Source organism: Dipodomys ordii, unplaced genomic scaffold (genome assembly GCF_000151885.1).
Source record: "Dipodomys ordii isolate 6190 unplaced genomic scaffold, Dord_2.0 Scaffold1, whole genome shotgun sequence".
NCBI lineage: Eukaryota > Metazoa > Chordata > Mammalia > Rodentia > Heteromyidae > Dipodomys > Dipodomys ordii.
In genome coordinates, this window is record NW_012267217.1 from 42,371,668 (window position 1) to 42,396,177 (window position 24,510).

Sequence of the window (24,510 nt, forward strand, 5' to 3'; positions counted from 1 at the left end):
GCGCTCTACCACTTGAGCTACAGCACCACTTCCGGTTTTCTGGTGGTTTGTTAGAGACAGGAGTCTCACGGTCTCTCCTGCCCGGGCTGGCTTTGAACCGAGATCCTTAGATCTCAGCCTCCTGAGTAGCTAGGATTACAGGCGTGAGCCACCAGCGCCCGGCTACCTCCTTTATCTTTATCTCCTGTATCTTTAAGTCCTTGGCATGTGAGTGAAAAATAGTACAATTCTAAATCATATCAATACAACATTGTTAGCCCTCTATTGCTTTCCTTTTATCACTTCTTACTGGCTGATTTAGTGATGTCTAGAGCAGCTATCTGGGATCCCATAGATAGACAGTGGATGTCATGGATTGGATTCTCCAGACTTTGAGCAGCATTTAATGTGTACAATATTTACTAAGGAGCTCCCTGGGGGTCAACACCTAGGTGAGAAGAATAAAGCAAGCAAGAGTGTGCAAAAGAAAAAGTTGTGCAGTAATGCATATTCAACAACACTTTAGCCAGGCTCAGGGACTAAAAGTGTCCTCTTTTGGGCTGAGGTGGCTAGACCCTTTTTTTTTGCCGGGGGGGGGGGGGGGGGGGGGAGGGGGGAGAATTGGAGAGGAGAAGAGGGGGCAGAGGGCATCTCAGGGAAGCTGGGGTGCCTGTTCTGGGGCTTGAATGCTTAGGCACTGTCGCTGAGCTTTTTTTGCTCTATAACTAGGCCTTTACATCAACCACCTCTTCACTAGTTATGGGGTATCCTAACATATACTTTTATAGCTATTATAATCAGTTTATTAGGTATCTATTACTATATAACAAAACAACTCAGAACTTTAAAATGGCTAAGAACACAATACATTTATCTCACACAATTGCTACATGTGGGAATCCAGAAGCACAAGGCTCCAGGCTTCAGGCTCAAGCTATTTCATGAGGTTACAGCCTAGGGTGGCAATTATCCCAACTCTACTATGGCCAGTGGAGTTATCTTACCACCAGGGTTGCTGGCAAGCTTCTTCTTACATGGAACCTCCCCAAGAGTTAGTATTCCTAGAGACCAAGGGCTAAGCTGCCTAAATGTTCTTACAATGTATTTGATTTGAGGAATGATTTAGGAGTTGAGTAAACCAGAGGGGGAAACAACAGTCCTTTCAAAACCTAACATCTGCAATGATACATGTTCAGTAGCAGTGATTAAGTCCCATTCACTCAAGGGGAGGGGATTACAAACACAACATGGATCCCAGCAGGCAAGGTTAGCTAGGGTCATCTCACAGGCTGACTACCACTGTAGCATGCACATAATTTTGCATCCTCTTATTTTTCTTTGCTTTATTGAGGCAGGGTCTCCCTAGTTTTCCAGGCAGGCCTCAAACCTGCCTCTGCCTCCTGAGTCATAGGCCTACAGGCATGTGCCATCATGCATGGCTCAATGTTAGTATTTTAAAAAAACAAACAAACAAAAAACATATTACCACTGCTGTGGCTGCTAAACCTGCTACATTTCCCTGGGGAGCTTGAATAACAGTTGGGTAATTCTATCCAGTTAGCTGACAGTTTACATTATCCTAGTGTTTTTTTGTTTTTGTTTTTTGGACTTTCCTACCCAGGCTGACTTTTAACCTGGATTACATGCATGAGTCACCTGGCTACCACTTTTTTTTGGGGGTCATTGTGGGGCTTGCAACTCAGGTGGGGCGCTGTCCCTGTGCTTTCCTACTCAAGGCTAGTCTCTACCATTTTGAGCCACAGTGCCACTTGCAGTTTTCTGGTGGTTAATTGGAGATTAAGATGAGTCTCACAGACTTTCCTGCCTGGGCTGGATCTGAACCATGATCCTCAGATCTTAGCCTCCTGAGTAACCAGGATTGCAGGTGTACATACCAGCACCCAGCCACTGTTTGAGGATGTTACTTTTGCTCTTAGAAGCAACTCAGTAAATCTTACTGCAACTGGCAAAAATTCCATCAAAATAAAGAGAGTTCTACATAATAAATTTATTTTCATTAGTCTCATGGTCTGTAGTAGCACTAGGTTAACCTCGGACAACTCATTTTTTCTGAGTCTAAAAGGAATGCATTTCTTTAGGAAAACATAAACTGGAGGTTATACAAGGGACTTTCCCTCACAATCGAGTTTTTCACTTCGTTTTAAGTTTTAGGATCAATAGTATACACACAAGGGCTTTCACTATGAACTCCTAAAATTGTCAGCAGCATTTTGAATATGCATTTTCAAATAATGATAGCACTCAATTATTAAGTACACCATTATATTTGCTGTCAGTCAGGAACTAGGTTAAGGTTTGTTTGTCTGTTAATTTTGTTTTTGGTACCTGGAGCTTGAACTTAAGGTCTGGGCATTGTCCCTATGCATCCTCAGTGCCCTCTTCCCCCCACCCATCACCCCCATAGCTAGGATTACAGGCATGAGCCAGCAGCACCAGGCAGGTTAATGTTTTTATAAGCTTTCTAATTTAATTTTCATTAACAACTCTATGTTAGAAGTAGTACAATGCTGAAGAAACGGTTTTCCAACAATGAACAATCAGTAATAAATGATTGTAGGCAAGCATGGTTGCATTCCTATAATTCTAGCACTATGAAGCAAGACTAGAGGATTATAAATTCAAGGCTGGCCTGAGTTATATGGTAGAACCTTGTCTCAAAAATCAAGCACTGGGGGAAAAAAAAAAGTGCTGGGATTGTAGCTTGGTAGTAGAGTACTTGCCTAGCATTTGTAAGGCCTTGGATTAATCTCCCACACCATCAGAAAATAAAAATAAGTTAGCACCATTGGCTCATCCTTATAATCCTAGCTAATCAGGAAGCTGAGATCTGAGGATCTCGATCCAAGCCAGCCTGGGCAGGAAAACCCAGGAGATTCTTATCAACTACCAAAAAGTGTAAATGGGGGCTGGGAATGCGGCTTAGTGGTACAGTGCTTACCTAGCATGCATGAAGCCCTGGTACCACATAAACAGAAAAAGCCTGAAATAAGACTGTTGCTCAAGTGGTAGTGTGCTGGTCTTGAGCAAAAGAAGCTCAGGGACAGTGCCCAGTCCCTGAGTTTAAGCCCCAGAACTAGCAAAAAAAAAAAAAAAAATCCATAAATGGAGTTGTGGCTCAAAGTGAAAAAGCACTTGAGCACAAAAGCTCAGGGACAGTGCCCAGGTTCTGAGTTCAAGCTCACAGACTGGCACACACACACAACAATAATAAGGTTTAAAATTGGTTATCAAGAGGTATGACACTAATATACTCGTGCCACTCTTGCCCTAAGACCAAACGCATTCTCCTGTATTCCTAGCTACTCAAGAGGCTGAGGCAGAGGGGTCACCTTAGACCTTAGCCCAGAAGTTCAAAATCAGCCAGGGCAACGTAACAAGTAAAGGGCTCTTAACAACATCAACAATCTCACTCTAGACACTAGTCTCTAGCTCTGTAATTATATCAAAATAGCTAGACGCTGATGGCTCACTCCTGTAACCTAGATACTCAGGAGGCTAAGACCCGAGGATCACAGTTCAAATCCAGCCTAGGCAGGAAGGTCCATGAGATTCTTTCTTATCTGCATTAATCACCAAAAAACCCGAAGTGGAGCTGTGGTTCAAAGTGGTACAGGGCTAGCTTTGAGCAAAAGAGCTCAGGGACAGCGCCCAGGCCCTGAACTCAAGCCCTGTGAGTGACCCCAATGCCCCCTAAAAAGGAGGATCACAGTCTAAGTTGGCCTGGGCAATACTACTTCAAAGTAACCAGAGCAAAATAACCATAGCTCAAGTAGTACCTACTTGTCTAGCAAATATGAAACCCTGAATTCAAACTATAATACTGCCAAAAGGGGTAAAAATAGAGCAAAACAACAGTGAACATATATTAAAAAAAAAAAAGAAAATCTACCTTTAGATTATCTCCATTACTAATAGTAAAATTTTATTTATTTTTTCCTGGCAGTCCTGGGGCTGGAACTCAGAACCTAGGCGCTATCCCTCAGCTGCTTTTGCTTAAGGCTAGCACTCTACTACTTGAGCCACAGTGCCACTTCCAGCTTTCTCTATGTATGTGGTACAGAGAAATGAAACCCTGAGCCACCTTCCCAGCCCTTCACTTCCTTTTTGTTTTGACAAATGGAAAGTATAAAAGCTCCTAGTTTCAGGGCTGGGAAGGTGGCTCAGTGGTAGAGAACTTGCCTTTGCCCTGGGTTTGATTCCTCAGCATCACATAAGCAAACAGAAAAAAGCCGGAAGTGGTGCTATGGCTCAAGTGGTAGAGTGCTAGCCTTGAGCTGAAGAGCTGAGGAACAGTGCCCAGGCCCAGAGTTCAGGCCCCATGACTGGACCCCCCACCCCCCCAAAAAAAGAAAAAAGCTCCTAGTTTCGTCTTCAAAGCAGGAGAAATGTCCTGCTTTTGGGGCTATTTAAGAACCTCAGACATTTGGTCTGGCCTTTCCAAGGCAACCACAGTCAGTACTTGAAATTCAAGAAACATTATTATTTTTGCCAGTCCTGGGGCTTGAACTCAGGGCCTGGGCACTGTCCCTGAGCTTCTTTTGCTGAAGGCTAGCACTCTACCACTTGAGCACAGTGCCACTTCCAGGTTTTTCTGTTAATGTGGTACTGAGGAATCGAACCCAGGGGTTCTTGCATGTACGCAAGCACTGTACCACTAAGCAAAAGCCCAAGAAACATTATTTTTAAGTTGATAATTTTATATAGCCTATAAATGATGGTATATATATCCAAATCATCCTTGGCAGAAAAAAAGGTCCTCCACCTATCTAAAATAATCTAGTTGACCCTATACTGCATATGGCGTTAATACAGAACACTGAAAGTCAGCACTCTTGCCTGGCATACTGAAGGCCCTGGGTTTGATCCTGCATACCATAAAGCAAATAATGATACAAATTATGTTTCTTTAGAATTCCCTCCTTCTAAGGATGTGTATGTGTTCTGTTTTTTTTTTGGGGGGGTCCAGTTGTGGGGCCTGAACTCTGGGCCTGGGTGCTGTCCCTCAGCTCTTCAGCTCAAGGCTAGCACTCTACCACTTGAGCCACAGCGCCACTTTCGGCTTTTTTCTTTTTGCTTGTATGGTGCTGAGGAATCGAACCTAGGGCCTCATGCATGCAAGGCAAGCGCTCTACCACTGAGCCACCTTCCCAGCCCCAATGTATGTGTTCTGTTATACAAAGAAAAATGCTACATAAATGGTGAAATTACAGAAAAAGAATCAAGAGAGAATAAAAAAATGTGTTACCATTAAGCTCCTTAACAATCCTTAGAAATAACAATCTCTAGAATCTGTGTTAATGAAAGGGAACTATGTACAGCAGGGAAGAACAATGGACTCTGGAGTAAAACAAGAGCAAAATCTTGCTGGTAACTTTTTTTGTTGTGTGGCCTTGGACAAGCTACTTCTCACTGAGCTTTAGTTTCTTCATTTATAAATAAAATAATACTGTCTCAAGGGTTGTTGCAAGGACAAAAGAAAATGCATGTCAAACTAGAGTGCAAATCACATAGAAAATACTGAATAATTACCAGTTATTATAACCGTTCATGACATATATTCACATACACATACTGTATATATGTATATGGTACATGCATGTATACATATGCATATGGCATGTATGTATATATGTATATGATTTTTTTGGTATGTGCCCACTTTGTGTGTGCTGTGGGGCTTGAACTCAGGGCTTGGGCACTATCCTTAAGTGTTTTTGTCCAAGGCTTACATTCTACCACTTGAGCCACAGCTCCACTTCTTGCTTTATTGGTGCTTAACTAGAGATAAGAGTCTTACAGACTTTGCTGCCTGGGATGGTTCTGAAGTGAGATCCTCAGACCTCAGCTTGCTGAATAGCTTGATTATAGGTGTGAGCAAACTGAACCAGGCCTATTTGCCCAGTAAGATAGAATGCTTTTATCTTTTCTTTGGCATTAGAAAAATGTGAGCCTTAATGAAAGGCTTCTGTATCTCTTTTTCTGCAGTGCTGGGGCCTTCTATCAGACACTCACCCTACCATGTTATGGTATGTCTCCAGTCCTGGAAGATTTCTTCGTCTCATCCATTCAACAGGCTTAAATGATATATGAAAATAAACAAGATGATTCACATTTTAAGGTTTTCTTTGTATTTATCACAAAGCTTATCACCACTTTTACAGGAAAGAGTAAATGTATACAGATTTTTTTCAGTGCTGGGGATTAAACCCAGGGCCTCATATGCATGCTAGACAAATACTCTACCACTGAATTGGCCTACATCTCCAGCCCCTACACATCAGTTTTATCAAACATTTACACACAATATACAAATTTGAAGCTGACAAGTTCTTTGATAATTGCAATATTATTTTCAAACAAGCAAGGTATGCATAGCCTTAAATATTATGTCATTTTTTTGAAAGAGATAAGGTTTATGAGATACTCCAATATAACTGTCCATTCGGTATCTGTACCAAAGCTGGGTTCCAAATAGATCTTTCAGCATATGGATGGCTCCTCTACTGCCTGGGCACCCTCTGTGACAGCTTTGACACACTTGGCCATTGTCTGTGAGGCTCTGCTAATTGAATCTGAAAAATAATTAAGAGTTGTTTTTTTTTTAATTTTTTTGTCAGTTGTGGGCCTGAACTCTGGGCCCAAGGCTAGTGCTCTACCACTTGAGCCACAGTGCCACTTCCGGCTTTTTCTACTAAGTGGTGCTGAGGAATCAAACCCAGGGCCTCATGCATGCAAGGCAAGCGCTCTAACACTGAGCCACCTTCCCAGCCCCAAGAATGTTTAACTTTTTAAAAAGCACACAGTAAAACTTAAATGTTGCACTTACTCAAAAAAGGACTATTAAGACTCTTTGTAATTATATCTAACCAACAAATTCTAAAGATAACTTCCATATTGGCTTAATGCTTTTAGTAACTACCTCTAGCAATAATCAATCATTGAACAGATGGACAACATACAACTTTATAAAAAAAAATATAGAGCCAGGCACTGGTGGCTCACCTGTAATCCTAGCTACTCAGGAGGCTGAGATGTGAGGATCACCGTTCAAAGCAGCCTGGCATAGTCTGTGAGACTCTGATCTCCAATAAACCACTAGAAAACCGGAAGTGGCGCTGTGGTTCAAGTGAGAGCGCTCGCCTTAAGTTGAAGAGCTCAGGGATAGCGCCCAGGCCCAGAGTTCAAGCCCCACGACTGACAAAAACAAAACAAAGTCAGCCCAGACATGAAAGTGACTCTTATCTCCAATTAACCAGCAGAAAACTGAAAGTAGAGCTGTGGCTCAAGTAGTAGAGCAATACTAGCCTTGAACAAAAGAGCTTAAAAACAAAACCCAGTGCCTAAATTCAAGCTCCACAACTGCCCACAAAAAATAAAAAAGGTCATAATACCATTATAAAAATACCTTAAAAATCCTAACTTTAACTGAATAGTCCTACTTTTTGGGCAAATAAAAAATAATATGGCTGGATACAAAAGGCTCATGCCTGTAATCCTAGCTATTCAGGAAACTGAGTAGAGAGAATCAAACTTCAAAGCCATCCTAGGCAGACAACCCTGAGACACTTATCTCCAATTAACCAACAAAATATCAGAAGTGGAGGTGTGGCTCAAATGACAGAGTGCCAGCCTTGATTTCAGAAAAGCTAAGTGAAAGTGCGAGGCCCAGAATTCAAGTCCTATCCCTGAAAGATGAATGAAAAAAATGTATTTTTTCTTTCTAATTTACACTTTATTGTTGTTTAGAGGTGATATTCAGCAGGGTTACCTTTACATACGTCAGGTATTGAGTACATTTCCTTTCACATAATGTCATCTATTCCCTCATTTTCTCCCATTCTCTCCTTTCCATCTCTACCCATGAGTTGCATAGTTCACTCTCATTAATGTCCAGTGTGTGCCACTACTGCATTTTGAAAAAAATGTTTTTAAAAATTGTAGTTGTTTTGTATAAGTAGAGTCATAATGATTTTTCATTGTATTAAGCTAAGGAATACATTCTAAAACAAACCTACCCTATGGGTTCAACAAAAAGAAAACAAAATTATTAAAACCAATCTTACACACAAACTACATTGATTTTTTTTTTTTAAAGCCAGTACTGAGGTATAAATTCAGGGCCTTGCACTTGCTTATTAGCTTATTTGCTCAGCTAGCATTGTACCACCTGAGCTGAGCCATGCCCCTAATCTGGCAACTGCTAGTTATTTTGGAGATGTGAGTTTCACGGACTTTCCTGCTCATGCTGACTCTGAACTATGATCCTCAGATTTTCAGCTTCCTGTGTAGCTAGAATTCAGGAATTAGTCACCAGTATTCTGCCTGCCAAAAATTTTATATATATATATATATATATATATATATATATATATATATATATGTGGAGAGAGAGAGAGTGTGTTTGTCCTGGAGCTGAGGCCATACCTCAGTGGTACAGCAATTGCTTTAATATATATTTGCCACCCTACATCATTTGATGTCCATCATAGAAAAATGGATAATAAACAACATGATATGTAGTCTTATGTTCAATTTTTTTTCTTTTAGCAAGACTACCATTTGAACTCAGGACCTTAAGCTTGCTAGACAGGTGTTATACCACTTCAGCCACATACCCCAGCCCTTTTTTGCTTCAGTTATTTTTTTTAGATAAAGTCATTTTTGTGTAGACTGGCCTCTGTCTGAGACCCTCTAACTCTCTGCCTATCCTTCCAGTAGCTGGGACTACAGGCCTATTTTAAGATAGGTTCTAACTTTTTTTTTTCCTACCTAGTCTAAACCCAAAGTCCTTCTAATCTCTACCTCCCTAATAGCAGGCATATACCACCATGCCCACCCCTTCTATATGCTCTCAGGTAGGAAACTACCCTAAAAATTAAATCATTATTTTAAATATTTTAACAACAGCCTTGAAATCTGTAGAAAAAATTTTTCCTAGCAATTTATATCAGAGGCACTTACTAGCCCACATTTAAAAATTTGACCACTTTTTTTCTTATTGGTTGTGGGACTCGAATTCAAGGCCTGGGTACTGTTGTCCTTGAGCTTTTTTGCACAAGGCTAATACTCTACCACTTTGAGCCACAGTGCCACTTCCTGTTTCCTTGTAGTTAATTGGAGATAAGTCTCATGGACTTTCCTGTGTAGGTAGGCCTCTGAGCTAAAATCCTCAGATCATAGCCTCCTGAATAGCTGGCACCCAGCTAATACTTGATTTTTCTATCTATAATTCTCAAAAAAATAAATCTTTGCTGCTGTTTACCATTCAATAATTCTTCCAGACTGACTACTACATGAACTAATTTTATTCACAGTAGTAAAATCTAAAATCTACTAAATCTTTCTGGATTTTCAAACTTTGGCTACATCCAGAAACAAGTAATAGTGCTGGAATGTAGCTAAGTGGTAGAGCCTATGCCAAGAATGTACAAGGCTCTGGGTTCAATCCCCAGACTGGAAAAGAAAACAACAACAAATAACAAACAGTCCAATCAGATTGTATTAGTTCTGATGTTTGAAAATCTTCAGATTAAAAGTAGTAAATGCTGGGTGCTAGTGGCTCATGCCTGTACCCCTAGCTACTCAGAAGGCTAAGATCTGAAGATCGAGGTTTGAAGCCACCTGGGAGGAAAAGTCCACGAGACTCTTGTCTTCAATTAACCACCAAGACACTAGAAGTGGAGCTGTGGCTCAAGTGGCAGAATGCTAATCTTGAGCAAAAAAGCTTAGGAACAATACCCAGGCCCTAAGTTCAAGCCCAGGACCAGACCAAAAAAAAAAGCCCAACTTGTAAATACTAACTACCAGCTAGTTATTTTTAATACAAAATGAAGTTCTTCGATTCCTTCTCATATTTCATATTCAGCAGTCATGTTGATAGTTACCTGTCATGTAGAAGTCTTTTATAGTTAGCTGAGGTGGAACCAGGGGATCAGCAAGCAGTTGCTGGTTCACTAGCTGCAAAACAACCATAGTAATACTGAAAACAAGTACTATTACATTGGTAAACATACCATTATGAAAACTGCAAATAAACAAGCTTTTACCTTGGAGAGCTCATTTGCTTGCTGAAAGTAATTAGCTCCTTCAACATCATCATATCGAACAAGATTTGGAGAGACCTCTTCCAATCGGCTCCTCACTTGATCCAGAGTCTCATAAGGAAGAGTCATACCAGCAATCTACAACAGAACAGATCCATAAAAATGACACGAAGCTTTACTACTAAAAAATGTTAGAGATGGGAATGTGGTTTAGTGGTAGAGTGCTTGCCTTTCATGCATGAAGCCCTGGTTTCGATTTCTCAGTACCACATAAACAGAAAAAGCCAGCTGTGATGCTATGGCTCAAGGGATAGAGTGCTAGCTTTGAACAAAAGAAGCTCAGGAACAGTGCCCAAGCCCTAAGTTCAAGCCCCAGGACTGACCCCCCAAAAAAAATGTTATAGCAGAATTGGGAGGTACATTCCTGCAATCCTAATTCCTTTGGGGGCTGAGGCCTAGATGATCACATTTTAAAGCCAGCCCAAGCAAAATAGCCTGTGCAACTCCATCTCCAAAAGCTAAACTAGATGTGTGGGTCAAGTGGTAGAACACCAGCTACAAGCAAGAAGACTGAGCAAAAGTGAGGGCTTGATTTCATGTCCCAATACTGACATTGATGGGCTCATGCCTATTAATCTTAGCTAATGAGGAGTCTGAGATCTGAGGATTATATTTCAAAGCCAGCCTAGGCAGAAAAGTCCATGAGACTCTATTCTCCCATTAAACACACACGCACGCACGCACGCACGCGCCAGAAATCTAGCTGTGGCTCAAGTGGCAGAGTGCAAGTCTTGAGCAAACAAGCTCAGAAACAGTGCCCAGGACTACAGCCTTAGGACTAGTGCCAAAAAAATAAAAATAAAAATACCAGGGCAGAGCCAGCAGTGTATTCAATCCCCTTCCCCAACGAACATATAAACAAACAAACAAAAAATGCTTAAACTAGCCAGCTGCCGGTGGCTCATGCTTGTAATTCTGCTTAGGAAGCTGAAATCTGAGGATCACAGTATTGAAGCAAGCAAAGGCAAGGAAGTCCATGAGACTGTTATGTCCAATAAACTCCTCAGAAAAAGCCAGAAGTGACATGTGGCTCAAGAGGTAGAATGCCAGCCTTGAGCAAAAGAAGCTCAGCGCAACACTCATGCCAAGTTCAAACCCTAGGACCAGCACACACACTGAAAAAAATGATTAAAATATTTTTTCATTTTGTATAGTTTACTTGTTTTATATATATTATACATACAAACATATGTGCATTGTTTTTATATTTATGCATTAGTATTACTAATAAATCTAAAATCAACTGTCAACTGGTACCTGGTAGCAGGTATTGAATTTTTAAGGAACCATCAAGTGAGAAACACAAATGTCAAAAATTCTACTTCAGGCCATACACTTGTAGCTTATGCCTGTAATCCTAGTCATTCAGGAGGCTGAGATCTGAGAATCTCAAGATTCAAAGCCAGACTGGGGAGGAAAATCTATGAGACTTTTTTTTTTTTTTTGCCAGCGTAGAATCTATTCAGATCCTCTTTGCAGTTCAGGCAATATATAATTTTTTTTTAGTTTGAAGATTATTTTATTATTTTTGGGAATGTTTTTATTATCTTTAAGCAGTTTAACAAAGGCTTTCAACACAGCAGTTTCTTTGTTAGTCATGGTACTTGAACTTGGGACCTGGATGCTATCCTTGAGGTCTTTTTCCTTGAGGCTAGTGCTCTACCACTTTGAGCCACAGCTCCCCTTCCAGTTTTGTGATGGTTAACTGGAAAGAAAAGTCTCATGGACTTTCCTGCCTGGGCTGGCTTTAAATCATGATCCTCAGATCTCAGCCTCCTGAGTAGCTAGGATTACAGTTGTAAACCACTAGCTTGGTTATGAATTTTAATAAGCTAATATGGCCAATATTCCTTAAGCAACACTACTAAGAAATGTCTCAAAAATAATACCTCAGAGAGAGCTCTTAGGATTTTCCAGTCTTCTCTAGCCAAGCCGGGTGGTGTCACTGCTACTTTAGTCTGCTGAGCTCTGCCCTCAGTATTAACATATGTAGCAGACTTCTCTGTGTAAGCAGCTCCTGGGAAAATAACATCTGCTATGGGCGCTCCAACATCACCATGATGTCCTATGAAAAGAAGAAAAAAAAAAGATGTGCTGGATTTTACTAAAAATAATGATTAGTAAACCAGGTATGTGGTCCACATCTATAATGAAAACACTTGGGAGTTTGAGGAAGGAGGCTCTTCAGTTTAAGGTCATACTAATACTGTGTCTCAAAAAAGTTTTAAAGTATAAAACTTTAAAAATTCCAATTTTATAACTGACTCTAAAGAAGAAATTCAGAGCTTTACATGCAATCAATCTGCTGAACTATATATATGCCCCTTATTTTCCACTTTTTTTTTTTTGTCAGTTGTGAGTCTTGAACTCTGGGCCTGCGTGCTGTCCCTGAGCTCTTCAGCTCAAGGCAAGCGCTCTACCATTTGAGCCACAGTGCCACTTCAAGTTTTCTGGTGGTTTATTGGAGATAAAAGTCTCACGGACTTTCCTGCCTGGAGTAGCTTTGAATTGCGATCCTCATATCTGTCTCCTAAGTAGCTAGGATTACAGGTGTGAGCCACCTGTAATTTTTTTTAATTAAAACAATACAGTACTAGATGAGTACTTAAAGTCCATCTCATCACCAACAGTGTAAATACAAAAATAAGTATTTTGTATAAATACAAAAATACGTATTTCACACATATATAGTGGACAAACATACAACATGCGTGTAAGAGGAATACTACTTACAAAATGGTAATGACCAGATATACCAGTTAGTGGAGGGATGTGAAATTTAAGACAGGATTCTGAGTAATAACAATAAAAACAGCCTAAAGAAAAAATGTAGAATATTCTAAAAGACTATCATCCACTAATATTTTTATAGAACCAATGAAAGAAAAGGTTACTCAAAAGAGAACCAGTGGCTTATGCCTGTAAATTCTACTTATTCAGGAGGCTAAGATCTTAGAGTCACAGTTTGAAGCCAGCCTGAACACAAAAGTCTGTGAGATTTTTTTTTTTTTTTGGAGTCCGGTGATGGGGCCTGAACTCTGGGCCTGGATGCTGTCCCTCAGCTCTTCAGCTCAAGGCTAGCACTCTACCACTTGAGCCACAGCACCACTTCCAGCTTTTTTCTTTTTGCTTATGTGATGCTGAGGAAGAACCCAGGACCTCATGCATGCAAGGCAAGCGCTCTACCTCTGAGCCACCTTCCCAGCCCCCATGAGACTCTTAACCACGAGAAAACTGGATGTGGTGCTGGCCTTGAGCTCAAGAGATCAGGGAGTGCCCAGGCCTCAAGTTCAAGCACCATGATGAAACAAAAAAAGGTTGCACAATATAGATAAGTCTTGTTACTCTAATTTTATTTTTCCTTTGGTGCCACTAGGATTTGAGATACTACTGAGTATTATCATTTTATTGGAATTGTTGTCCTTTGTGCCAGTATTCAGGCCTGAACAGGGTCTTACATTCTTATTTTTTTCCACTTGAAGCTGATGACCTACTACTTGAGCCACACCTCCACTTCCAGCATTTTGCTCAGAGTCTCTTGGATTTGTCTGACCCGGCCAGGGCCAGCTCTGAACCTTGTAACCATGTAACTTTGTAAATAGCTAGGATTACAAGCATGAGCCACTGGCACCCAGCAAGAACAGGGTTTTAGTGTATCCATTTTGGTGTAACTACATCAAACTAAAGCTTTAAAATATTCTATAAGACATTTCATGCCAATGAAAGCCTATTATAAATTATGTATAATTACTGTAGAAGTTTATGCAACACTGTTATCTGTGTAATATTTAGGCAGGCTACACAATAATTCATCTATTCCAGGAGAACTTAATTACATTTACAATAAGTAGAACTCAAAAAAATGGACCAAATCTCAAAAACCACAGATTTGTTTTTTTGTGCTGGTACCAAGGCCTGAACTCAGGACTGTCCCTTAGCTTTTTTGCTCAAGGTTGGTGCTCTACTACCTGAGCCACAGTTCCATTTCCAGCTTTTTGCTAGTTAACTGGAGATAAGATTCTCAGCCTTTCCTGCCTGAGCTAGCTTCAAACCACAATTCTCTGATCTCAGTCTCCTGAGTAGCTAGACATGAGGTACCAGTGCCCTACCCAATCCACACATTTCTATATTAAATGTAATTCACTAAAGTAACTATACATGGTTACATCCCAGCAATGGAGAGGTGAAAGCAAAAGGATGGACATTTGAAATCCTGCTTGGACTACAAAGTAAGTTTAAGCCAGCCTGAGCTACATACAGACTTTGTCCCAAAAAAAAGACTGGGAATGTAGCTCAGTGGTAGAAAAGTTGCCTAATATGCCCAGGCCCTGGGTTTGATCTCCACACAACAACGAAAGGTTAATTCACTAAATGTCCTCTTAATGAAGGACTTAAATAATTTCACACTGCTTGTATAAAAGTGATTTCTCTTAGTAACAATGTAAATATTCTTTATTTGACACAGGGTGTTTTACTATGTAGTCCATGTTAGCCTTGAATTTACAATCCTCAGGATTATGTGTGTACTTTATAAGACATAATTTAACTAATCCTATGAACATTAGGATTGCTTCTAATTTTCGAATTCTTAGTTTTTGTTTTTTCGTTTTTGGTCAGTTGTGGGGCTTGAACACTGGGCCTGGGCAATGTCCCTGAGCATTTATTTCAGCTCAAGGCTAGCGCTCTACCACTTCAGCCACAGCGCCACTTCTGGCTTTTTCTGTTTATGTGGTGCTGAGGAATCGAACCCAGAGCCTCATGCATGCCAGGCAAGCACTCTACTACTGAGCCACCTTCCCAGCCCTAATTCTTAATTCTTAAGTAACAGAAGGTAATTATTCTTAGTGATGTGAACTATGACATTATGATAATACCAGTGGATTGTTTTCAAGAATTGGTTGGGGGAGACAAATCTCAAATGCAAAACAATTCAGTCCACCAAATAGTTTTTGTGATTACTCCATAAGCACGCGTGCGCGTGCACGCACACACACAAATGTAGGCTCACCTCATAATGTGCTACAACTCCTAGTGCTAAACAGTTTACTATATACAATGAATCAGATGTTGTGGCACAAGGTGGGCATGGTGGTGCCTATTTTGAATCCCAGCGCTTAGGAGGCTGAGGCAGGCAGGGGGAGTTCAAGGCTAGCCTGGGCTACATAACAAGACCATTTCAAAAAAAAAACAAAAAACAAAAAAACAGTACACACACACACACACACACAAATTCTCTTCTGTTTTGGGGATCATGGGTGCTATTTACCTTGATAAACAATGAAGCAATCTTTTGGTAAGTCCTGTCGTGTGATACAACCTCCATCTGCTCCCAGCAGAAACAGCATTTTGGGAGGGTGCTTGCGAATTGCTTCTACCCCAGGTTTATAACCAAGGTCTAAAGCAGCTACCTGGCTCGCAATCCTGGGAAAGAGTTAAAGAGTTTTAGAATGCAACAGTATTATTAGTATAAAAAATTCAATGTGTTGTGGGCAGTGATGGAGTGGGAAACGGTAATAGTAAAGGAAGGGAAAAACTGTCGTAAGAAAGAAATATACTCATTACCTGATTTATGAAATGGTAACCTCTCTGTATAATAACATCTTAATAATAACAAAATGAGCAGGGCTCATGCCTGTAACCCTAGCTACTCAGGAGGCTGAGAGTTGAGGATCTTTGAAACCAGCCCAGGCAGAAAAGCCCATAAGACTGTTTATCTCCAATTAACAATGTTAGCCTTGAGCAAAAGAAGCCCAGGCCCTGAGCAAAAGCCCCAGGACTGGTACAAAACAATGAAGAACTGGGAAAGGTGGCTCAGTGGTAGAGTGCTTGCCTTGCATATATGAGACCCTGGGTTCGATTCCTAGCACCACATAAACAGAAAAAGCCAGAAGTGGCGCTGTGGCTGAAGTGGTAGAGTGCTAGCCTTGAGCTGAAGAGCTGAGAGACAGCACCCAGGCCCACAGTTCAAGTTCCATGATCAACAACAAAAAAATTTGCTTTCAGCCGGGCGCTGGTGGCTCACGCCTGTAATCCTAGCTACTCAGGAGGCTGAGATCTGAGGATCACGGTTCAAAGCCAGCCCGGGCAGGAAAGACTGTGAGACTCCTATCTCCAATAAACCACCAGAAAACCGGAAGTGGCGCTATAGCTCAAGTGGTAGAGCGCTCGCCTTGAGCTGAAGAGCTGAGAGACAGCACCCAGGCCCACAGTTCAAGTTCCATGATCAACAACAAAAAAATTTGCTTTCAGCCGGGCGCTGGTGGCTCACGCCTGTAATCCTAGCTACTCAGGAGGCTGAGAGTTGAGGATCTTTGAAACCAGCCCAGGCAGAAAAGCCCATAAGACTGTTTATCTCCAATTAACAATGTTAGCCTTGAGCAAAAGAAGCCCAGGCCCTGAGCAAAAGCCCCAGGACTGGTACAAAACAATGAAGAACTGGGAAAGGTGGCTCAGTGGTAGAGTGCTTGCCTTGCATATATGAGACCCTGGGTTCGATTCCTAGCACCACATAAACAGAAAAAGCCAGAAGTGGCGCTGTGGCTGAAGTGGTAGAGCGCTAGCCTTGAGCTGAAGAGCTGAGGGACAGCGCCCAGGCCCAGAGTTCAGGCCCCACGACCGGACCCCCAAAAAATAAAAAAGTATTGCAAGTGAACTAAACTCTAACTATATAGCTGCTCACAATGAAAAGAACTGGCATATAGCTAGGCATGATGATGTACACCTGTAATTTTAGCACTGACAAGTCTGAGGCAGGATGACTGTGAGTTCAAGGTCAGCTTGGGCTACTTAGCAAGACTTTGTCTCCCAAACAACAGCTAAAAGAAATCAGAGAATTAAACTGGGTGCCAGTAGCTCACTTCTGTAATCCTAGCTACTCAGGAGGCTGAGATCTGAGGATGCTAGTACAAAGCTAGGAAGTCCATGAAATTCTCATCTCCAATTAGCTACCCCAAAACTGAAAGTGGAAAATGATAGAGTATTAGCCTTGAACAAAAAAAAGCTCATGGACAGCATCTAGGTGCTGAGTTCAAGTCCAAGAACTGACTCTCTGTCTGTCACACACACACACACACACACACACACACACACACACACACACACACACACACACACACTAGCATACTCTTTCTCACTTCAAAAAATGAGCAGCCAGGTGCTGGTGGCTCATGCCTATAATCTTAGCTACTCAGGAGGCTGAAATCCAGAAGACAAGTTTGAAGTCAACCAGAGCAAAGTCCACAAGGTTCTTCAAAATATACAGCAAAAACCAAGCAAGCAATCCAATCAAGCATGAAGTCCCAAGTTCAAACAAGCAATGGCAATTAGAAAACAAAAGGAAAACGGAAAATAGTATGACAAGTATGATCAAAGTATTATTTTAGACTATAACAAACTATTTCAACAGGAATATAATAGACATTCTCAGGAAACAAGATCTCAAGAAATTAGAAACCTAATTTTAAAAAAAGATTAATGAGTTACATAAAGAACAGAGAAGAAAAAAAACATAGAACCAAGTGCCAATAGCTCAAATCTATAATCATACCTACTCGGGAAGTTGAGAGCTGGATAGCATTTTGAGTCCAGCCCAAGCAGAAAAATTCTTGATACCCTACTCAAATACAGACAGCAAAAAAACAAGGCTAGCCAGCCTAGACAGAGTAAGTCTCTGAGTTCAAACACCAATACTGCCACGAACAGGCAAAAATATACAGGATGAGATTTCTTTGAAGAATCACATGGAAGAGGCAAGAGTTCATCTACCAGTGAGTTATATCCCCAGCCCCATGCTGTACTTTCTTCCATGTCCTTTTGCGTTACTGTTAAAACTTCTAATCATAACCATTCTGTTATTACAAAGCTAGTAAACTTAAAAAATAGCAATATTTTTAAAATAAAGAACAATAATGGTAGACACATATAACTTGAGATCACCTGGCTGAATGAATGGCTGCCCGAAGCAATGTCCTGCAGAATTTGGGGGGAGTCTCCCAGGTGATCATATGTATAAGTGAGGTCCACTGGACTGCCTATGAGGGCCACTTTTAAATCATTATGAAGCCAGCTGAAATAAAAACATTGTTTTTAGAGCTAAATAAGTAAAATACAAGTTTGTCTCAAGAGCTAAATAAGTAAAATACAAGTTTGTCTCAACAACGTAAGATCCTATGTCTATTTACAATTACAAAATGTTAAGTACAGAAGAACTCAGAGTAATTATCCTTACCAGACATAATTTATGTAATAGTTACAAAAATACATGCCAAAGCAATTCAATGCACTAATTTGGTACACAGGGATGCTAATTGTAAATGCTAACAAAGACTCAGAATAACTAATCTGAAGTTTTAAGTTCACAGTATTTGCATAGCAATTATCTTTTTACTTATTAATGGCAACAGTTCATGTAAATGAACTTATGCATATATTATTTGCACTCAATAACTATGGATCTACTTACTTCATGAAATTTTAAGTGTGACCACATATTGTGGTTTGTTGACAGTACTAGTTTTTATCTGTTAGCAGGAAATAATAAACAGCTACCTCTTTTTAGTTTCCCAATGTAGACATTAAATTACATGGTTTTAGTAAGTCTCAAAAAAAAAAAAATATTGGGGCCAGGCACTGGTGGCTCATGTCTACAATCCTAGCTACTATGGAGGCTGAGATCTGAAGAACACAGTTTGAAGCCAGCCAGGGAAGGAAAGCCTGTGAGGCTCTTACCTCCAATGAACTACCAAAAAGAAAAAAAAATTGCTGGGAGTAGATCTGTGGCTCAAGTGATAAAGCACTAACATTGAGAAAGAGAGAGATAGGGAGAGAGGGGCTCAGGGATAGAATCCAGCCCCAAGTTCAAGGCCCAGTACTGACACTGACAAACATGTAGGTGCATACAAGCAAAGCCTGCAAACAAAACGGGGCTCTGAAAAGTCATGCCACTGCTTGCAAAGTGTAACTTTAGAATGGATGCTTGGATGCTGAACAGAAAATATTAATTTTTTTTTTTTTTTGTTGGTCGTGGGGCTTGAACTCTGGGCCTGGGTGCTGTCCTTCAGCTCTTCAGCTCAAGGCGAGTGCTCTACCACTTGAGCTACAGCACCACTTCCGGTTTTCTGGTGGTTTATTGGAGATAGGAGTCTCATGGTCTCTCCTGCCCGGGCTGGCTTTGAACCGTGATCCTCAGATCTCAGCCTCCTGAGTAGCTAGGATTACAGGCGTGAGCCACCAGCGCCCGGCTGAAAATATTAAATTGTTATATCAGAAATTATGGAAAGCTTTTTGCAAGGCAAGTGCTCTACCACTGAGCCACCTTCCCAGCCCAAGGGTTGGTTTTTTTTTTTTTTAACTGTATTTTTTTTTTGTCTTTTCTTTTTTGGTACTGGGGATGGAACCAGGGCATTGCACTTGCTAGGCAAGTACTTTGCCACTGAGCTACATCCCAGCCCTGGAAAACTTTTTTTTTTTTTTTTTGTCGGTCGTGGGGCTTGAACTCTGGGCCTGGGAGCTGTCCCTCAGCTCTTCAGCTCAAGGCGAGCGCTCTACCACTTTGAGCTACAGCGCCACTTCCCGTTTTTTTTTTGGTGGTTTATTGGAGATAGGAGTCTCACGGTCTTTCCTGCCCGGGCTGGCTTTGAACCGTGATCCTCAGATCTCAGCCTCCTGAGTAGCTAGGATTACAGGCGTGAGCCACCAGCGCCCGGCCCTGGAAAACTTTTTGAAAGCTGAATATAAATTGTGAACTACGTAACTTGTATCAATATTAAATCTTTCTTTTTTGTAGATTAGGTGATCTTATATCAATATTGGGATTTTTCTTTCCTTTCCCCACTACCCTCCTCTTGTTTTTTATGTTTTATACCAGTACTGGTACTTAAACTCTGGGTCTTACTCAGCTTTCTTACTCACGGCTGGTACTCTACTACTTGAATAAAACCTCTAGTCCAGTTTTTTTGCTGGTCTACTGGGTATAAATCTCTCAGACCTTCTGCAAGGGCTAGCTTCAAACCTCATTCCTCAGATCTCAGTCTCATGAGTAGCTAGGAACACAGGCATGAGCCACTGGCTCTTGGCTGAATACTAAATTTCTTTTTTTTTTTTTTAATACTAAATTTCTTAAGAGAATGATTTTATTTTAGGCAACATACACTGAAGTATTTAAGAATAAAAGGCTATTATGTTTGTAAGTTATTTCCAGATAATTCAGAAAATTATACTCACGTCTATATCTGTACAAAGAGTATATACCATAAAGTATGGCATATTGTTAACTTCATTTAACATTATTTGTAAATAATATAAGTAAATGAGAATTTTAAGACTATTTTAAGTATCCTAAGTTATTTTAAAGTAAAAAGCTAACAGAGCTGGGCATGAGGTTCAAGTGTGTAATCTTGGCTACTTGGCAGTCTTAGATCATGAGGTCTGCTGTTTGAGGCCAGCAGTTCACAAGAGCACTCCTCAACGAACAGCTGGGAACAGTGGCACGCATCGTTATCAGCTACTTGGGAGGGAGTGAAAGAATCATGGTTCCAGGCCAGACTGGAGGAAAAAAGTTCATGAATGTCCATTTCAACAGAAGCTGGGTATGGAGGCATCTGCCTGTCACTTCAACTGTGGGAAACATAAAATAGGAGTATGGTCCAGGCATACACTAGAAAGATGGGTCAGCAATAGAGCACCTGACCAGTCAGCAAGTATAAGGCTCTGAGTTCAAACTGTAGTAACTGACACTCTCCAAAAACAAAGCTACCAAAACGCAAGGCCTGAGCATTCAGGAGGCTGAACCAGATCCAGAGGATCATGGTTCAAATGCATTAGAAAGAACTAGCTCAGGACAGCATATAGGCCCTGAATTCAACCCAGGCACAAAACAAAACAAACAAAAAAATTAAGGCCAATTGTTTCTAAGTCTATAATTACAAAATAAATTCTTGCATTTTTAGAGAGAGTGAGAAAGGAGGAGAAAAGGAAAGGAGGAAAGGAGGGAGGAAGGGAGGGAAGGAGGGAGGGAGGGAAGGAAGTGGGTTAGTTACTTAGTTCAAGGCCAGCCTGGGAAAAAATAGTGAGACTCTATTTTGAAAACAAAATGGGGCATAGTTCCAGTGGTAATACATTTAATTAGCAAGTGTAAGGCCCTGGGTCAAACCCCAATATTAAGAATATTCAATGGTAGAGTGCTTGCCTGACATGCATGAGGCCCTGGGTTCAATTCCTCAGCACCACATAAGCAGAAAAAGCTAGAAGTGTCACTATGGCTCAAGTGGTAGAACGCTAGCCCAGAGATAAAGAGCTGAGGGACAGCACTCAGACCAAGTTCAGGCCCCATGACCAGCAAAAAAAAAAAAGTATATAAATATATATTACTATATATTTAATAAAAAATAAATTTATTAAAGAGATGATATGGTGGGAGGTAGTCAGACAGACCTTTTTAAAACTGTCCTTCAATTACCTTTAGTAATTATTTAGTCTGACTACAATGAATACTAGGAATCAACTAAAATATTTATCAAACAAACAAAAAAAATCACATACTTAAAAAAAAACTCTATATATTACTAACCTCTTTCGAATTCTAGCATTAAATAGTGGTGCTTCAAAACGTGGATTTGTACCAACCAGAAGGATTACATCTGCTTCTTCCACACCAGCAATTGTTGTATTTAGGAGGTAATTGGAACGCAAATCCGTACTAGAAATACAATATTTAAAATATGAGTTTTCTTTAAAGCTGAAAACACCTGGCACTCCCCCAAAATTTCATGAAACATGTCTAAATTAAAACAAAGTTCTAATACTTATTATTAACTAAATCTCCTAAATTCTCCTTTAGCTCTTGGTTTCATTTTGGTCTATAAGTAAAATGGCACTGGTGACTATTTTGGAGAATACACTGTATACCACCAATGTCTTTTACACATAACTGTAATTGAAAGAAATAATGTGAACCTGGACCATAGCTTCCTATTTCTCACCCAGCTCCTGCAGTGGGGAAGATCTCTTCAGTACATAAGATGTCAGAATCCACTCTATTCAGTATATCTTTCAGAGCTACCAGGGCTTCAGCATCCACCAAACCACCGGCAATTGCTGCCACCTCTTTACCTTGAAAGCTCTGCAACTAGAAATGGATAATAAGCAAATCAATGACAAACATATAGTAAGCAATGAGTTGCTCAGAAGAAAGAATATATATATATATATATTTTTTGCTCAGTCATGGGGCTTGAACTCTGGGCTTGGGCGCTGTCCCTGTACTCTTCAGCTCAAGGCGAGCGCTCTACCGCTTAAGCCACAGCGCCACTTCTGGTTTTCTAGTGGTATATTGGAGATAAGTGTCTCACAGACAGCCAGGTGCCCGTGGCTCACGCCTGTAATCCTAGCTACTCAGGAGGCTGAGATCTGGGGATCACGGTTCAAAGCCAGCCCAGGCAGGAAAAGTCCCTGAAACTCTTATCTCCAATAAACTATTCAGAAAATCGGAAGTGGAGCTAGGCTCAAGTGGTAGAGCACTAGCTTTGAGTTGAAGAGCTGAGGACAGGCAGCACCCAGGCTCAGAGTTCAAGCCCCACAACAGACAAAAAAAAAACATGAGTCTCATAGACTTTCCTGCCTGGGCTAGCTTTGAACCATGATCCTCAGATCTCAGCTTCCTGAGTAGCTAGGATTACAGGTGTGAGCCACCGGTGCCCAGCAATAATAATCATTCTTATGTACCAAGAAAGTAACACACTTTTAGTTTTATTATCTAATCTAAAAGTGCAAACAGTAGAGGTGCGTGTGAGGTAAAGCTAGTTATCATCTTAGAGGGAAGTCTTCTAGTTAGGAACAAAGGAGCTGAAAAATGAAGTCTAGAGAATGAAGATTATGGAGTCAGTTACTAGAAATGTGACCACTTCTGAAGTACTATCCCCTCTAGGCCTTAATTCTGTGTTTATCTTGACTTTTCTATCCAGAAAACTATTCCTTTTGCTTTTTTTCTTCTTTGAAATGAAACACAAGGCTTCATTCATGCTAAGCACACATAAACCACTGGGTATGACCCAATTCTCTTCTTTTTTTTTTTGTAGGTCATGGGGCCTGAACTCTGGCCCTGGGCACTGTCCCTCAGCTCTTCAGCTCAAGGCTAACACTCTACCACTTGACCACAGCACCACTTTCAGCTTTTCCTGCTTTTGTGGTGCTGAGGAATCAAACCCAGAGCCTCATGCATGCAAGGCAAGCACTCTACCACTGAGCCACCTTCCCCGCCCCCCAATTCTCTTCTTATGCTGACAAGATCATATTTATTTTCAGGATTTACTAAAACAAACAAACAACATCTTATAGGAAGGCTTCTTGGTACTCTTGTTTTAATTAGGTCTCTTATTCCTATGTGCTTTCTCTCAAATCAGTCCACAAATTGTACCTACTTAGTATGTTTCTTTCTAAACAATAGCATTCTGGTAGGTAAAGATTTTGTGTTCGTGGTCTTTATATTCCCATATTCAGCATAACATCTAATATACAGCTTTCAATAACTATCAAATGGAAGATTAATTATAATCATAACTATCAAATGGAAGATTAATTATAATCTTTATAATACAAAACAGAGAGACCCATTCCATTAACTTATGGCAAAACTATTTCTTAAAAGTTGCACACTAATTATTTTATATTTCTTTCCTTTTCTCTCTCTTCACTCCTTTTCTTTAATATTTAAAAATTTTACCATTCCAGCTACACGAGAGAGTGCATCCTCCCAGGAGGTATAGGTTAAAAGCCCTCTTTCATTTCTGACCATTGGCTCAGTAAGTCTTTGACGTTTCAGCCCATCATAGGCAAATCTAGACAAAAGAAACACATCATTTATAGAATCTCAGTAAAGAAGCAATTATAATTTTTTGTTGTTGGTCATGGGGTTTGAACTCAGGGCCTGGACACTGTCCTTGAGCTTTATTTTGCTCAAGACTAGCACACTACCACTTGAGCCACAACACCACTTCCAGCTTTTTCTAAGTAGTAAGTCTCACAGCCTTTCCTGGGCTGGTTTTGAACTGCAACCCTCAGATCTCAGCCTCCTGAGTAGCTAGGATTACAGGTGTGAGCCATCAGCACCCAGCCAGCAACTATAATTTTCAGGTTTAAAATCTATAAATATACAATTGGTTAAAGTGACAACTAGAATAAATCTCTAGATATTACTATCCCACAACTTTTTGTGGGATAGTAAAGATTATTTTATGAGCAATTCTTAAAACCAAACTACTATCTAATAAGGTCTGATTTGGAGCTAGGGGTGCATCTTGAGTGATAAGAGCATTTCCTATCATGTGCAAAGTCCCAGATTGAATCCTCTGCATACCAAAAAAAAAAAAAAAGTTTCTTAAATTTCTAATCTGAGTAATCTTAAAACTTACAA

The 24,510-nt window shown here is 40.5% G+C and overlaps 1 protein-coding gene across 1 annotated transcript in view; it reads right to left on the bottom strand.

Annotated features, from left to right (window-relative positions):
- Positions 1-6,105: 6,105 nt before the first annotated feature.
- The window catches only part of Ndufs1 (NADH dehydrogenase (ubiquinone) Fe-S protein 1, 75kDa (NADH-coenzyme Q reductase)), a 33,257-nt gene continuing 14,852 nt past the window's right edge, over positions 6,106-24,510 (bottom strand). Inside the window, 10 exon segments of the mRNA XM_013009267.1 lie at positions 6,106-6,572; positions 9,885-9,957; positions 10,047-10,181; positions 11,993-12,168; positions 15,370-15,524; positions 15,686-15,687; positions 17,925-18,168; positions 21,670-21,798; positions 22,082-22,227; positions 23,821-23,935. Of these exon segments, the coding sequence (XP_012864721.1) occupies positions 6,481-6,572; positions 9,885-9,957; positions 10,047-10,181; positions 11,993-12,168; positions 15,370-15,524; positions 15,686-15,687; positions 17,925-18,168; positions 21,670-21,798; positions 22,082-22,227; positions 23,821-23,935 (1,267 nt within the window). The 3' untranslated portion in view covers positions 6,106-6,480.